Source organism: Microtus pennsylvanicus, chromosome 13 (genome assembly GCF_037038515.1).
Source record: "Microtus pennsylvanicus isolate mMicPen1 chromosome 13, mMicPen1.hap1, whole genome shotgun sequence".
Classification (NCBI taxonomy): Eukaryota; Metazoa; Chordata; class Mammalia; order Rodentia; family Cricetidae; genus Microtus; species Microtus pennsylvanicus.
Genome location: NC_134591.1, coordinates 5,206,694 through 5,222,058, shown reverse-complemented (window position 1 = coordinate 5,222,058; position 15,365 = coordinate 5,206,694). Strand labels below are relative to the sequence as shown.

The window sequence follows — 15,365 nt, the reverse complement described above, 5'->3', positions numbered from 1 at the left end:
TTTTGCTAATGTGCTCAACATGGGGGTTGATATTAATTTTACTCTTTGCATTAAAATGGATGTATGAATTGCCTAGGGAGTAGGACAGGCTTACTACATAGATGCACACCATGATTACTACAGTAGTAATGAACTTGATAGCATCATTGAAGTCTATCTGGGAACCAAAGAACTCAGTGACTTTCTCATGCTCACAGCCCCCAAGCAGTAAACAATACATTTGTCTGAGTCTTTCCAATTATGCAGCGTATTCTCTTGCCTGATGTTTAATTTATGCACAGGTACTCTATGTATATAATTACGAAAGAATCAAGAAAGCACATATATCCAGTTATTGCTAGTTTCTGTGTTAATTTTCAGGTATGGAGACTTCCGTTTCCCTCCCTTTTCTCTCCTCCACCGCAGTGCACCATCGTGTAAGAAAACGCTTTTCCACTGCATACATCTTTAAATTGGGAATCTTATTTCCACTCTCTGTTCAGATGTCTCTTTGGTCCACAAAGGAGCCCATCCCTGCTTCAAAGACATGCGTAGGGCTCATCTGGCCGTCAGACACTGAGAGACCAGGGGAGACTACTAACATTGATAAATGAGGAGAGGTTGTTTCTCCAACTATGCGTACTGCCCATGATCCTGATGGGTCACCTTTGTTACAAGGGCAATATAAACTTTAATTTTTCCTACAGTATTCAACTTCAGTTGACAGATACACTGGGAATAGATTCTTATTTGAGAAACTAGTTGATAATTCCCTCTGAATTGGTCTGTCAAACTTTTGAAATCTGTGTGTTCATGGAAAACTGCTTTTAAATCTCCTTTATGTGTGGATGTGCATGCCAGTGTCCCCGTCGACTCCTTTAAAATGTCACAAATGACTTTTCTTGAATTTATCCATTTTCAGGATTAATGTGCTTCTCTCCAGACACCTGTGCCCTAGATAGATTTCAGCCAAAATAGCTGTCTCTGTGCTTAAACTATGACCTGTTTTTGGGCAAAGGAGGCCCTGGTTTTAGGTCACCTCCAGTGGAGGAAGCTAGCATGTAGAATTAACTCTTGACTGTTTTATTATGCAGTTGTGTGGAAGAATACAAGCTGGCTCCAGATGGGAAGTCCTGTCTAATGCTCTCAGATGTCTGCGAGGGACCCAAGTGCCTCAAACCTGACTCCAAATTCAATGACACCCTCTTTGGAGAGATGCTACATGGTTACAACAACAGGACCCAGCATGTAAATCAAGGCCAAGTCTTCCAGATGACCTTCAGGTATGGGATAGATGCCTGCTTGCACAGTTAGAGTCCCCAGGGCAGTCTGTGTTGGAGGAGGGGAGGATGGAAGGACGGGCAGGATGCAACAGAGTCTAGTATGCTGCTAATACCCTCCAAGGAAAGTTAAAAGTCATCAAAATATTTCTGCCAGGTACCTTTCCACTGACTTAAAATTTATTCTGTCCGTCTATTTTTCTATGTCTATGCATATATGTTAATTTCAATCTTAAATCATCCTCTTACTACACCTAATGGAATTTTTTTTAAATATAATCTTCCAGTCTATTAGAAGCTAAGTATCCTATAGATGATATTCTGACATTTCAAAAATAAGGATATTTAGTGACTTAAAAAAATATTTTAAAAATCACCTAGAAACATTCTGCTTTAACATTTTCCCCAATGCTCCTAAAACACCTTTCTCCATCACCAGCCACCTTCTCCCTCTCTATTTGTCTATTAGCACATAGATACACATGCTCCTCAAATCTCAACAGAGTTACTTAGAAATCTTTTCTTACCCTAGAAACAAGATAAAGACATTTTTTTGTGCCAGTTATTCAGCAGTTCATGGGTAATTAAAAGAAATATTTAGTCAATGAGAAAGAAAAGAACAATGGCTTTGTTTGATTGGGTTATACAAAGACTCAGCACTTGCTGACGTGAAAGGCTTCCTTGAACAACTGAGGACATCGAGGTCATTCAGGAAGGATGAACTGGGTTGGAAATTCTTTACACTTTCCAAAAAAACGTCTGTGAGGGTAGAATGAGAAGACTCTATCCATGTGGAAAAGTAGGCTCTCTTAAAATAGCAAAAGACCACGTAATTTTAGATGGCCTTCTTGAAAGGGAGTAAGCTGTTATTACAAGCAGAGTCCCCCTTATCACTATAGATAGCACAGGAATCAGCAGCAATATATCATCACCCCTTCCATGATCTCTTTAATAGAAACAGCCATTGTGGTGGGAATGCCAGTATGGTCATCTTTCATTAAGAATTAGCCTATGTTAAATTCATCCTTTCTGTTTTTGATACTACAAACACCATTACTTCTCATTATAACTTTGCTGATTATTTCACCACTATTATTTTGATATTAATGACAATTGCCATTAACATTGACTCAGCAAATGCCTTAAGGATCTCAGCACTCTATCATCTATTAATCTGTGAAACCCTGTTGGTTCCTTTTCACAAGTGGGAAGCAAAAGTTTAAAACACCTTTAAATAAAAAGTATAGATCACAGACACCACCACTTTGGTGAATTAGAATCGTTTTGATTAACCTCATTTTCCCCTTTTCTATTCAAAAGTTAGTGCCAAAAAATTGAGTGACTGGAGTCACTGAGAAGCAGGGTTCAGAATCAGGTATAAGTCTGACTCTTGTCTTTTAATTCAGTAATACCTCCTCATCTCCCATTTTAGAGAATGGTAATGGAAATGTGAATTCTTTGGAAGCATTTACCTTTGGGATTGTTACATGGTCTCTGGGTACCTCCCTCTTCTCAGGTACTGTTTTAGTCAAAGTTCTGTTGCTGTGAAGAGACACTATGGCCACTGCAGCTCTTATGAAGGAAAACATTTAACTGGGGAAGTCTTTTAGGGTTAGAGGTTTATCCCATTCTCATTCTCATTGGGGCAGGAATCATGGTGGTGCTCAGGCAAGCATAGTGCTAGAAAAGAAGCCAAGAGTTCTACATCTGGATGAGCTGGCAGGAGAGGGGGGGAGGGAGGGAGGAAGGGAGGGAGAGAGAGGGAGAGGGAGAGGGAGAGAGAGAGAGAGAGAGAGAGAGAGAGAGAGAGAGAGAGAGAGAGAGAGAGAGAGAGAGAGACTGTGCCTGGCATGAGAATTTGAATCGCAAAGCCTATCCTTAGTGACACATTTCCTCCAACAAGGACACAGCTACTACAACAAGACCACAGCCCTTAATAGTGCCACTCCCTGGTGACCAAGCATTTAAATCCATGGACATATGGGGTACATTCCTATTCAAACCACCACAGGCAACATGCTTGTAAAGGGTATGGTTCAAAATGAAACACCATGACATCAGATCCTTTAGTGCTTAGATACAGCTGACACGGGTGCCTTATGTGTTTAAGCAATTAACAATGGAATCTACTGTGGTTTGAGCAGAGTTTTAAATGAGCCTCTCTTGGGTTAGATAACAATAGCATGGCTTAGAATCAACTGCTGATACGAAGTATCACTTAGCTAATACCTGGATAAGTAGAAGTTAGTACTGGAAATGGTTTCAGTGGAAGATAATTATTCTAAGAAAGAAACAAAGTTGTTGTTTCAGGAAATGAGAGTGTTGCGGAGGACGACTACGTAGGAATAATGACAGGAGATGAATGCAAGGCCTAGCCTGAGGCTGTGTCAGACCACATCTGTTTTCTAACTAGCATGGGAAACTCTTAAATCATGCAAGGAGGGGAGTGTGCAATGAATAAATTGCATTTTCAGCCTCACTGGAGGGCGTATGGAAAGTAGGTTATGTGGAAGGGTGTGAAACAGGGGTGTCAATCAGGTGTCTGCTGTGGAAGCTATGAGATGAGTGTGTTGGGGGCTGCAGCTAAAGATGATAGAAATTATATCAGAGAGGAAAGGATTTGAGAAGAAAATTGTGAGGGCCAATGCAGAGTTGCAAGGGAAGGGAAGAGCTGAAAGAGAATTCAAGAGCAAAAGAAGTGATTGGCAGCTTCAGTGTAAGCTGGAACAGTCTTAGCCTTCAATTCAGTTCTTTTCACTGCTCAGGTGTTCAAAGCTCAAGGCAACTTCACTGGAGAGTCTGTGAAAGAAATTGAAGAACTGTCTAGATGAGCTATTACTTAAAGCTGAGATTTTACAAAACTAGCTTCCCATAATTTTAACAGTTTACAAAGTGTCTTGAGTATCATGATGGATAGAATAATGCTGCTTGTAATCCAAAAGGTGAAAAAAACAAATAAATTACCCCTTCCCTTTGAGGAAGGGAATTATAAACATACGGGATGACAAGCACAATTGAAGAATAAAAGTAAAATGTAATTCTTAAAGCAGTGTTCAAAGAAAGGCTTGAGTTTTCCCAAGTAGTCACACAAAGCCTTGTAAGAGGAATTAGGAGGAAGAATAAAGAACATCACTGAAGATGAGGTACAGGAACTGGAGTTTGAAGGGACACTGAAGAACAGGGAGCATCTTCAGAGATAACTACAGGGCATTTTCCTGTCTAAGAAAGGGTCAACTGTAGTCCCAGACATAAGGATGCATGGGAAGAGTGGCCTACATGTCTCAAGCCTGTGCCTCATCTTTAATATGGGCATTGTATCAGGTACCAGTTACAATGATGAGCTCCTCATATGTTGGATGCTGGTTGATTTCTCGTGGTGACTACTTGAGTGTGTGACCCATGAGAAATTATCAAATGCGCCTGTTTCTAATCTATTTCATAGGGATTAAATTAATTTAAATAGAAGACCCAAGCAGGCACAAAGCTCTTAAATCCTGAAGAGAGAAGAGGCAGGGGCTACTGTGTCTGCCCAGATCCAGAAGCCATCAAGTTTTCCACCATCAAAGGCAGTTGTCATTTCTCACCTCCTCCTCCTTGCTCCCCTTCTTTTTCCAAGTAATTTCTGGTCCAGCCTAGAGAGAGCGTAGCCAGCAGGCACTTCCACCAGCCGTCCTGCCATATGCTTCCTTTCTTGACAACAGCCTACCCTGAGATATCCATGTCTGTACTGGCTACAGCATGTCCACGTGACAACAGGGTCTGCTTTGTTCTCGTCCTCGCTATGTGACCACACCTGACCCCTGCTGAAGGAAGGTTCCCCATTTCCTTCCTTGAAACACCTCTAAAAGAACAACCTGGATTGCTTTGTAAAATGCTTTAAAGATAATTCTGAAGCAGATGAGTGCATACCACCAGACTTGTTGAGGCCTAACCTTTGCTAGCCAGGCAGACGGAGATGTTTGTATGCTAGTGTTCACTATGACTTGAGACTTCTCTGAACTGAAATTTAGATTCCTAACTCTCAGACCACAGATCTCTTTTTATTTCAAGTCCTGAAAAAAAAAGAGAGAGAAAATATGCCACTTTGCTCATATCCTGCATTATTTTGTGGTGGGCGCAGCCATGTGTTCCACCACCGCTTTCAGTGCACAGACAGAAGCCAGGTGCCATGAGACAAGGCCAGGTTCACTACTGAAGGGATATCTTAGGCAGAGGCCACGAGCAGGAGGCTCCATCTTACAAGCTGCCATGTGGAGGCTGCAATCTGTCTCTAAGGGATATGAATATATGTATGCATGCATGTATGTATGTATGTATGGAGAGATATTTAGAACCCCTGCCAGGACAAGGCTGTGTACAACACGTGAGTAGTAGCATAGTGGAAGCCTTCATTGTGGAACAAAAAAATCAGAGGCAGCGAAATGTGTGGAGAAAAAAGGCCAGACTCCCAAAGCACAGCCATGGAAGTAAAGACAAAGATAGAGAAAATAAAAGCAAGCCTAGAGGCAACTAAAGAAAGGTGACAACTTCATAAAGGGTTGAGGAAATGAGGAAATAGACAAAAAAGAAAAACAGTGAGAGAGTAGAGATAGTTTGAAGGCTAGAAGGGTTTAATAAAACCAAGAAGAAGAAGAGACAAAGAAAGGCAAAGACTCAGCTGTGCTTTAAGTAAGAGCCTGCTTGCTTCTGAGAGAGATTAAGAATCCAGTTAAAACAGGAATGGACAGAAAAGCTTTTGGAAAAAAAAAGTCAAGTGCTGTGAAAATGAGAAGAACTGGTGATCTCACATCAGAATTGCCCCCCCTAAATGCAGCCAATGGTCTGGCTTTCTTTCTAATCCGTTTTGGTGCAGTATTGGTTTTAATGACGCAGGCAGAGACAGTATCTATTGCCATGGGCTTCTTCCTTCCCTTAGCTCCTTTTCAGTGTGGGAACCAGCAGACCTGTGGAAGTGAGATAAACTCATAAAGCTGATGGCATTTGATTTTTTTTTCTTTTATTTGTTTGTTGTTTTTACTGCAAACCTCTTCTATCCATCCTATTTCATTGCAATAAGAGGAAAGGTCACCTTGGGCCATAGCTCGTGGAGATTTAGATAAACATCACTCAGGAACTCTTATTGAGCCTGGAGTCTTAGACGTGGCAGAGGGCAGGTTGCTGGAGAACAGGGCTGAGCAAATTACAATGGTAGATTTTTGCAAAAGTCTCATAAAAAATTAAGGCAGTCCTGCTTGTGACAGACATTTAGTCACAGACTTTCAGTAATGACCTGTGAAGAACACAGATTCATGAGAGACTTACTAGAAAGGCATTTTCCAATCTGGTCTGCTTATATATTACATCTCTTATAGCAAAAGAAGAGAGTTTTGGGGAAGAGGTGGAATTTCGGAATTCTGCACCCACCCACCCACACTGTGTGAGACAGAAGGGCTCTCTGTAAGAATTTGAGGAAAGCTGGTCCTTCCTCGTTAGCAGTGCTGACATGCTCCATGTATGGGGAGACTGAATTGGTTAGATGAAGTGGCCTCCAAAGCTGTTCTGAACAGTTTTATTTTTTTCCTACACTCTTTCTTGAGAGATGGTTAATTACTTATTTTATTTCTGAAACTTTCATTTTCTTTACCCTCTTTTCTTTTTGTTCCTCCTTTAGTATGTGTGTGGCTTTTCTATGTCTTGTATTATATGACATAATGTATTGTTTGATTTTTTCAGTACCTATTATGAAGTGGCCATCAACTTGACTTCATAAAAGAAAATAAATGTACGTCAAAATGCAGTAGTTTGTGCCTTAGAAACAATCATTTTCAAAACCTCAGAGACGGGTAGGAAAGTGTTGCTATGTTGATTATGTTACCTTTCTCCCAGAATGGCAGAGATCCCAGTCACTCTGGTGTTTGGGAGTCTGGTCTGACAGAAGAATTATTATGTACTTCTCTTAACCCTGTTGTAGAGATGACAGGCATGTGAGCATCCAACACCTGGAAATAGCGCTGCTTTCATTCAGAATCTTACATTAGAGATGGCATTTGCCTACAGTTCCTCCTTAATTACGAATTTGCCAACCTCTGAAGTGCTTGGGCTATGTGACAGGTGCCACTACCATTTAATTATCACAGCACCAAGAAGCAGCCACTACTATTGTAAGTATTTCTTAGATATGGAAGGGACTCTCACAAATTCTTACTACAGAAGTAAAAGGATTTCATTCCTGAGATAAAAACAAAACAAACAAAGAAAAAACACAAAGGAACAACTGAGTTTCTTTCTTTGCTTCTCTTTCTCTCTCTCTCTCTCTCTCTCTCTCTCTCTCTCTCTCTCTCTCTCTCTCTCTCTCTTTTTCTGAGACAAGCTGAAAGGTATTGTACATGGTATACTATCAAAAATCACACAACCCATAAGCACTGGAGCCAGGTTCTGGCCCACCACTCTTAGTCAGTCCACAGTCTTTAGATGTGTATATGTGTGTATATGGTCATACATATATATGTTTGTATATGATCTGAAGCCATGTGGAGCTCTGAGATCAGTAAAGTACACAATACCCGCTATCAACACTGTACCTGAAAACTATTTCCATTCATCCCCTCAGAATTCAGAACACACAAATTCTACAAGTGCTAATGAAACTCTCATTTGCATATTAGTCACAAAGGGGAGTGTCCTAAAATTCAAGCTCTCCTTGAGTGGCTTATATAGATGGGGCGTGAAAACTAGACTTTTCAATGAGCTCCTGAATCTGTGAGCCCCATTTTCAATAGCAAGATTGGAATTTCATTCTCTATGGAGAGCAGAGCTGTCTAGATGGTGCCTGAAGAGGAAGGATTCTTGCGCTTCCATTTGCCTGTCTGAAATTAGACACCACAATTCAAGGCCCATGACACAGAGAACAATGGATTCCTATAGAAACACTTTCCCATAATCCTCTCCCCATTGACCAAGTATTGAGACTAGGTTTCAGTTTTCAATCCCAGGGCAGATCGTGTCCCCCTTCTTCCTGATAGGCCCTCAGAGAGCAATACCGTGAAGTTAGCGTGGTGTTCTTCCACCCTGCTCACTGATGGCCACAGGGATATTCAGATATCAGCTCTGATGGAGGAGTCACCTCTATGCAGGAAGCTCCTGCTCCATGCAGGGGAACCATAGCTATGCACCACCTTTATGTGTTCATGATGCAATTTTTATCAACACTGGATGCAGCAGAAAGCTACTTTCTAGCAAAGAGTTGGAGCACAGCCTGCTCTAAGGCAGCAAGAGAAGGATTCCAACTTCTATAGATGGAAACCTATCTAGAATGGGTGTTGGCTAAAGTAAAACCTTTGTCTTCTTTAAATACTGAGACAGAATTTCATACCACAAACACTATTAGTTTAAATGAGGAAAATATAAGATTAAAAGCTAGTAAAGATACCGTGTGTGTGTGTGTGTGTGTGTGTGTGTGTGTGCTTGTGTGTATGTATGTTTGCTAGAGGAAGAGGAGGAGATATGGAAATTTAATCCATTTAAAAATAAGTCTCTCTAATCTTCTCCATATAGTGAGAGAAGAAAGAGATCTAATTTAATTTAATTTTAAATTTTCTTTTTAAAGCATGTGTCTTTCACTATACTGACCATAGTTATTTCCTGAGAAAACAAAGCTGCACATAGTTCATTTCAAATGTTCTGCAACCAATCTAAAACTATATCTCTTTCTGTAAAAAGTACTAAAACAACAAAACCAAGAAGGTCTCTTTTACATCAGCACACAGTTCCCTTCCCCTCTCCTAGCTTTCCTTTAGACGTTCTGGCTTCAAAATCCCTGACTACATAATTTTTCTAGGAGGGGGAAGCCTCTCCGAATCATTGAGACATCTGAAGCTGAGACAATTTTTGAAGAAGTGCAATTTCATTACACTCGAATGAAGGCAGTAACTCAGGCTGGTCTAAGCACTCAGAAGTAAAAGTCCATAGGGAACCTACAGAACAGATAAGGATAGATTGTAATTAGCACAGTAATTGTAATTAGCAAAGCAATTGTAATTAGCACTGTGATTGTTTGTTCATAATGGGTGCTTCCAAAGTGACTCCAGGCAGTTTGTTCTCCTAAGTATCTTCTGCCATTCCCCCTATGATCTTGTTTACACTGCTAATGCACTAATGTGCTTAGCCGGCTCTTTTATAAATAAACCCTTCAAAGGTATGAGACAGCCCACCCGCTGGTCAAACATTATGTATCCTTAGTCAATGGTGTCCGCTACACTGCACTGAAATTTTTATAAGTTTTGCTTTATACTAAGGTAACATTGCTACCTTACTCTTAGAAGAGCTCGTGCCTCCAAAGTCATTTGCTATTGTTTTATTAATTGTGAGATGAAATGGGATGATGGAAAGAAATGCATTTGGGCCCTGAGGTTCCAGCTGGCTTTTCCATTTATTCCCATTTGTTAAATTTCTCTTGAATACTTGTAACATATTGGGTCACATTAATCACTTGGAATGACAAGATAAAAAATGATAATTAAAAGTTTTATTCTCACATACATGAAACAATCACTGCCCAAGCTTGCTTTGCATTGTGCTATGGGTCATGATGAAAGGATGTCTGGAAGCTAAAAAATTATTCTGTAACCCCAGCAAACCCCATCTTGGTCATGGAGAGCAGCAGTGAAGACTTCCTGGAAAGGGTGTTGAGCAAGACCAGAAGAATCAATTACTTTTAAGTACGTAGAAGAATGTTCCAGGCATGTAACAGAGCAGGGCTTACAAAGATAAAAACAAGAAGGAAGCAGGGACGGGGCTGTGGACATAGCTTAACAGCACAGCTAGTGTTTAACATGGACAAAGCCTTGATCAATCTCCGCTAAGAAAGAGAAGGATGATGACGATGATGATGATGGCAGGAAGATGCTATTGCACACCTAGACAGAGGATAGGCGTTCAATCAAAAGTCATATAAATCCTGGTGAAAGGGTGCTGTTACTCATATAAGGCTGAATGTGGTCTAAAAAACATTTCTGAGTCTTAATTTGCTTACCAGCAAATCAAATGACTTAATAGTATCTACCATATAGGAGGACAACGGCAAAATGATCAAAAAACACAGGTTAAAAGGCTCTGTAGAGATGTGTAAATGTTAGCAACATTTTCCTAGCAGGAATTCAAGGGTCTTTGCAGTCCATCTTATTCTGAAATGTTGTGCTGTGCTGTGCTGTGCATTCTGTCAGATCTGAGATTATGTGAGATGTGAATTTATTGGTATTACTTTCCTTGTATTTTTTCAAAAGAGATAAAAAAGTCTATTCTAAGTTTATATCAATAAGCCTACACATGCATATTTGGAAAATTAATTTTTAGGGAAATATTTCTATTTCATGGCGATGCACTGAGTAGAAGTGTATTTAGTAACAATTACAGTGAAAGATAGGATCACAGTGCATTGGATGTAAATTACTACAGAAAACCCCATCAACAATGGCTGGGGTTTTATATATAAATAATTACTATTAATGATAATCTTGTGGAGTGCCTCAAAGGTGACTTTTAAGATTCCAAAATGAGCACTTATTTTTATGTCACATGAGATTCTCAATGGAGTCAACGTTGTCGGTGAATTAGAAGCCACAAGACAAGAACCAAAGCTGTAGGCTTTGAAATTGTCCCAGGCTGGTGCATTCAGATCTTACTTGTGGTTCAGCCAGCCAGCCTCTGTTCCATCTGTCTGGAGGGCTGCATGACAGTGGAGCTTCTTGAACTGCATTCAGCTGTTTTTTTAGAGTGGGGGGAAGGAAAGAAAGTAAGAGAATTGGTCCTCCCTGCCTCTTCATAGCTTGGAGAACAGTCCTTCAAATGACACACTTATAACTCTCTACTAATTCCCTAGCTATAATTCCCTAACTATATTAGCAATGTTTTGCAGACACAGCCATTGGGAGCTGTAAGCCCAGAGGCCTTTATGCATTTCTATTTGCAAAGGAGTAGGGATATAACCTGAAAATTAAGCAAAATTTCATTAAATTCTCTTTCAGCTTTGTAATTCAACACTTAAATATTCATTGCATGCTCCATGTTTTAGGGATTCGAGTTGAACAGGACAGAGTCTAAAGCTGTAGTAGAAAAGGAAAATGAGACATTCTTTTCATGTGTTTTCCAAGTCTACATCCCTTAAAATTTTGTCCCCCATCATTACTTCATATCCATTGAGTAGAGTAAAAATAAGACTGCATTTTCCCCAATGAGGGACTTTAATACTAAGAGATAGCATATTGTTGGATACAGTTGAACATTAAGGGGCACAGTCCATGTAATGTCTAAGATGCCTTTACACATAGAAAAATAATTTCTCCTACCACTGAAGAAGTGATGCAAGTACATTTACTAATGTCAGCTCACAAATGAAGAAATTCAGACTCAGTGAGGTCTGATGGCTTGGTTGTATTTCGTAATAAATAATATCACAACCTTGCTTAGTTGGTTCCTTCTGAAGCTTAGATGGTCTCTATACCATAGTATATGCCTTTTCCATACCTAGAAAGGAGATGTGTCTGTTCTACATATTTAATAACTTTATTTTTAATAGATACATATTATTTGTTTACATTTACTGAGCACATTATAATGTCTTGATATAGGTATATATACATATGAAGAACTATAAAATCAAGCCAATTAACATATTCATCACTCCACATGTTTATTGTCTTTTTTGTATTGAGAACACTTACAAGAGCCTTTGTGGTGCTGGAAAAATGTCTCAGTTGGTAAACAGCTTGAAGCCCCAACACCCATGAGAAAATATAGGCAAAAAGAGTCCCTAAGTCTAGAACTGGAAAGCTAGAGACAAGAGGATAATAGGAAATTGCTAGCCCGCTGAGCTAGCTGAAATGATAAGCTCCAGATTCAGTGGGAGACCCTTTCTCAAAACAATAAGGTAGAAACCAATGCAAGACCATCCAATGTCATCTTCTGCCCTCCACACACATGTCCTCACCCAAAGACACACGTGCCTCACACCAGACTTACAAAACATCCTTCTTAAACCAGTTAAAAATATAAAATTTACTTCAAACACCATGTGTTATTACTGAGATTTTGTGCCCTTTTGACCAACTCCTTACTTTTCCTTTAGCTCTTCTTGGACCATTCTCTTTCCCTCCAGGGGTTTGATTTTAAGATTTGTGTAAGAAGATGCAGTTTTATCTTTCTGTGTCTGGTTTTATTATACTGAATGACAATTTCTATAGCTTTGGATAGGGTTATTTTTAAAATATTTATACTAATTTAAACAGTCTTGGATTAATAGGTAAGTCATAGTATGAAGAAGAATTCTCATACATATTATGCCCAGTTTCCCCTTGAATATTTGACATAATATAATTATTACTATTAAAATAAACTAATATTGATTTCTTATTCAGATTTTCTTAGTTTTTACCAAATGGCCTGTTTCTGATCTACTATTCAACTGTCAAAACAAACATTGCCCTGGACAATATTAAGTAAACAAAGAAGAATTTATTCATGACTGTATCTATTTCTGGTCAAATTCTGTTGGAACAAAGGTAGAAGGGTTTTAAATACAGATAGAGCAAATGGGAAAGAGTTGGAAGAAAAGGAAAGATTGAATTAGACATGGCCAACATATTGCAGTGAGTTGTGCTTGCCTTTGCAAATATATTCTCTGTGATTAGACCATCTGTGTTAGCTAATTGGCACCCATGGAAGTTAGACTTTCACCTTCCCACAGAGTCTGGGCAATGGGGCACTTGCTTCCTTGATAAATACATTTTAAAGGGATTGTACTCACATCCTTGAGAAGCACAGTCTCTTAGATTATAACACTAGATAGAATTTTTTTTTAAAGATTTACTTCTTAAATGGACAGCAAAGAATTTACAAGTATTACTAAAAAGTATTCCAAAGATAGGTTAGCCCAGGGACTCTTAGACTGGAAGTAGCAAGTCTGAAATGCAGAAGAAACGCTAGAGCCAACTTTTTGCATCTAGCTGTGTGCCTTCCATTCTATTCTTTTTTTTGTAAGAGTTATGTGATATCTTAAACATTATATCAGCTATGGCTTTTTAAAGTCCAAAAAATTATATCTGTGTCTGTGCAGATCTTCCACCCTGCTTCCCAATTTACTTACTTCATTTTATTTTTAATAATTCTTTGAGAATTTCATATAGTGTATTTTGATCATTGTTACCTCTGACTTCTCCTACATCCACTACTACAAACCTTACCTTCTATGCTCCATGTCCTCTATTTGGTTTTTTGTAGTAACCCATGGAGTCCAATTTGTGCTGCCTATATACTCCTAGGAGTGGAGAGGGCCATTGGATTGTGGTTGATCTACCAAAAGCCATACACTTAAAAAAGATTGACTCTTCCCCAGAAGCCATCACCTGACAATAGTTCATCAGGTTGGCTTTAAAGACCCACGAACTCCTTTCCACTCCATGCTAGACTGTTGACTTGACTGTGTGAATTTAGATATAATTAAGGAAGTCCACAAGGGCCCAGAATAAAGAATAACAACTGTTTATTAGGGGAACATTCACAATAAGAAAGTCACTGTGGTCCTCTGTTAGGTCAATACTGGGAGCTGTGTTCAGAAACTCAGACCACAAGTCAAGAGAGAGCACGCATGTCATCTGCACTTATCAGTGCTCAGATCACGCCCTAATAGGCCAGTACCCAGAAGGCTATGGCTAAGTGAATTCCCATAGTACCTCTCCCTTTTATCTAAATAAGAGGGCTCTAAACCTAATCCAAAACAATATACAATAAGAACAAATATCAAATATTGTCCAGCAGAAACAAAAGACAAAAACATACCCAAAAATAAAAGTACAACCAGCATGGATAACATCAAGTAAGAAACACATGCTAAATGTTCAGTCTAAGGAAATTAGCAAATAACAGAGATTATTACAACAGTTATTCTATCCTGAGGAGTCTAAGTCTTATACTAAAAATGTGTTAGATAAGTTGTTAGAGGACAGTAGATACGATTATCTAGTCTTTAACCCCATCAAAAACCCAAGAAGGAAAATAATATTTCCTGAGTAAACAGAAGTGCAAGCAAGGAGCTTACCAAAGATGCAAGAAATGACAGAGACAGCTGACTACCTGAACAATCACCCAAAGTCTCATTTGTAATACTGGGGCAACCAACTTTGGCTAAGGTGTAGAGTATCTAACAGACCATTTTCAGATGCAGAAAAATTCAAGAGCATCCTACCCTGTCTTGGCAAGGTTTGGCAGTCATTTTTGCTTATATCCTGCTTGTTCAGTTTGGACAATATGCATATTGTCAGTAGTCAAGGCAAGGGAGGTTCTTTGCCCAAAGGCTAGTCTTGCCAAGAAGAAAATAAGCTACAAGAGAAGTGTCTTTGGCTTTCAACATTCTCTTGGGAATAAATCAGTGCTACCAGTAGCAATCGTGTCTCACTTCAACAGAATTCTGAGTTATTTAAATGCCATGTTCTACAGTTCTTTGTAGTGTTTGAATATTACCTATCTATGCGGAGTACATCTCTGTGCATCTAGAGAGCCTGGTTAGCCTAACTATAAGTATGACAAATGTGGATGACTATTGACCTGTAATAGTTAATACCTATGTAGCTTAAAGACTAAACCTTCACATTGTAAAAATAAGTAATCTTTAAACAGATGTGCAGCAAATGAGGACAATGCCCTCAAAATGTGAACAATATGTGTGTGTATCTTGATCAGAGATAGAAATGTATAGTGCAATATGATACTATATGCTAAAAATGCATCAATATACAAAATATCTTAAGCAGAGGTAGAAACACACATGCATACAAAATAACTTTGCATATGTGCAAAAATGTTATAAACAGAAATAGGAACATGCACAATAAAACAAATATAATTTGAATTTATATCAATATACAAATTGTCTTAGACAATTTTATATATGTGCCAATCTACAAGAACCTATACCAATGTAACTTTTCTATAAGCATGGGTTCACAAGTAAATATGCTAATCTAGCCATTATACCTTTCCATGCATTCCCTAGGCAAGATGGAGAAAAGCCTTCATCTACATGTACAGGTCATATAAAGGCAACCACCTTCTTCCCAATTCTATTAGTTACTTGGA

At 39.0% G+C, this 15,365-nt stretch overlaps 1 protein-coding gene across 5 annotated transcripts in view; it reads left to right on the top strand.

The window, feature by feature from the left end:
- Astn2 (astrotactin 2) overlaps window positions 1–15,365 on the top strand; it is a 997,088-nt gene that overhangs the window by 652,169 nt on the left and 329,554 nt on the right. For all 5 annotated transcript variants that reach the window (XM_075947014.1, XM_075947013.1, XM_075947012.1 and 2 more), the window contains one exon: window positions 1,074–1,262. In XM_075947014.1, the coding sequence (XP_075803129.1) occupies window positions 1,074–1,262 (189 nt within the window). The remainder of the gene's footprint in view (window positions 1–1,073; window positions 1,263–15,365) is intronic.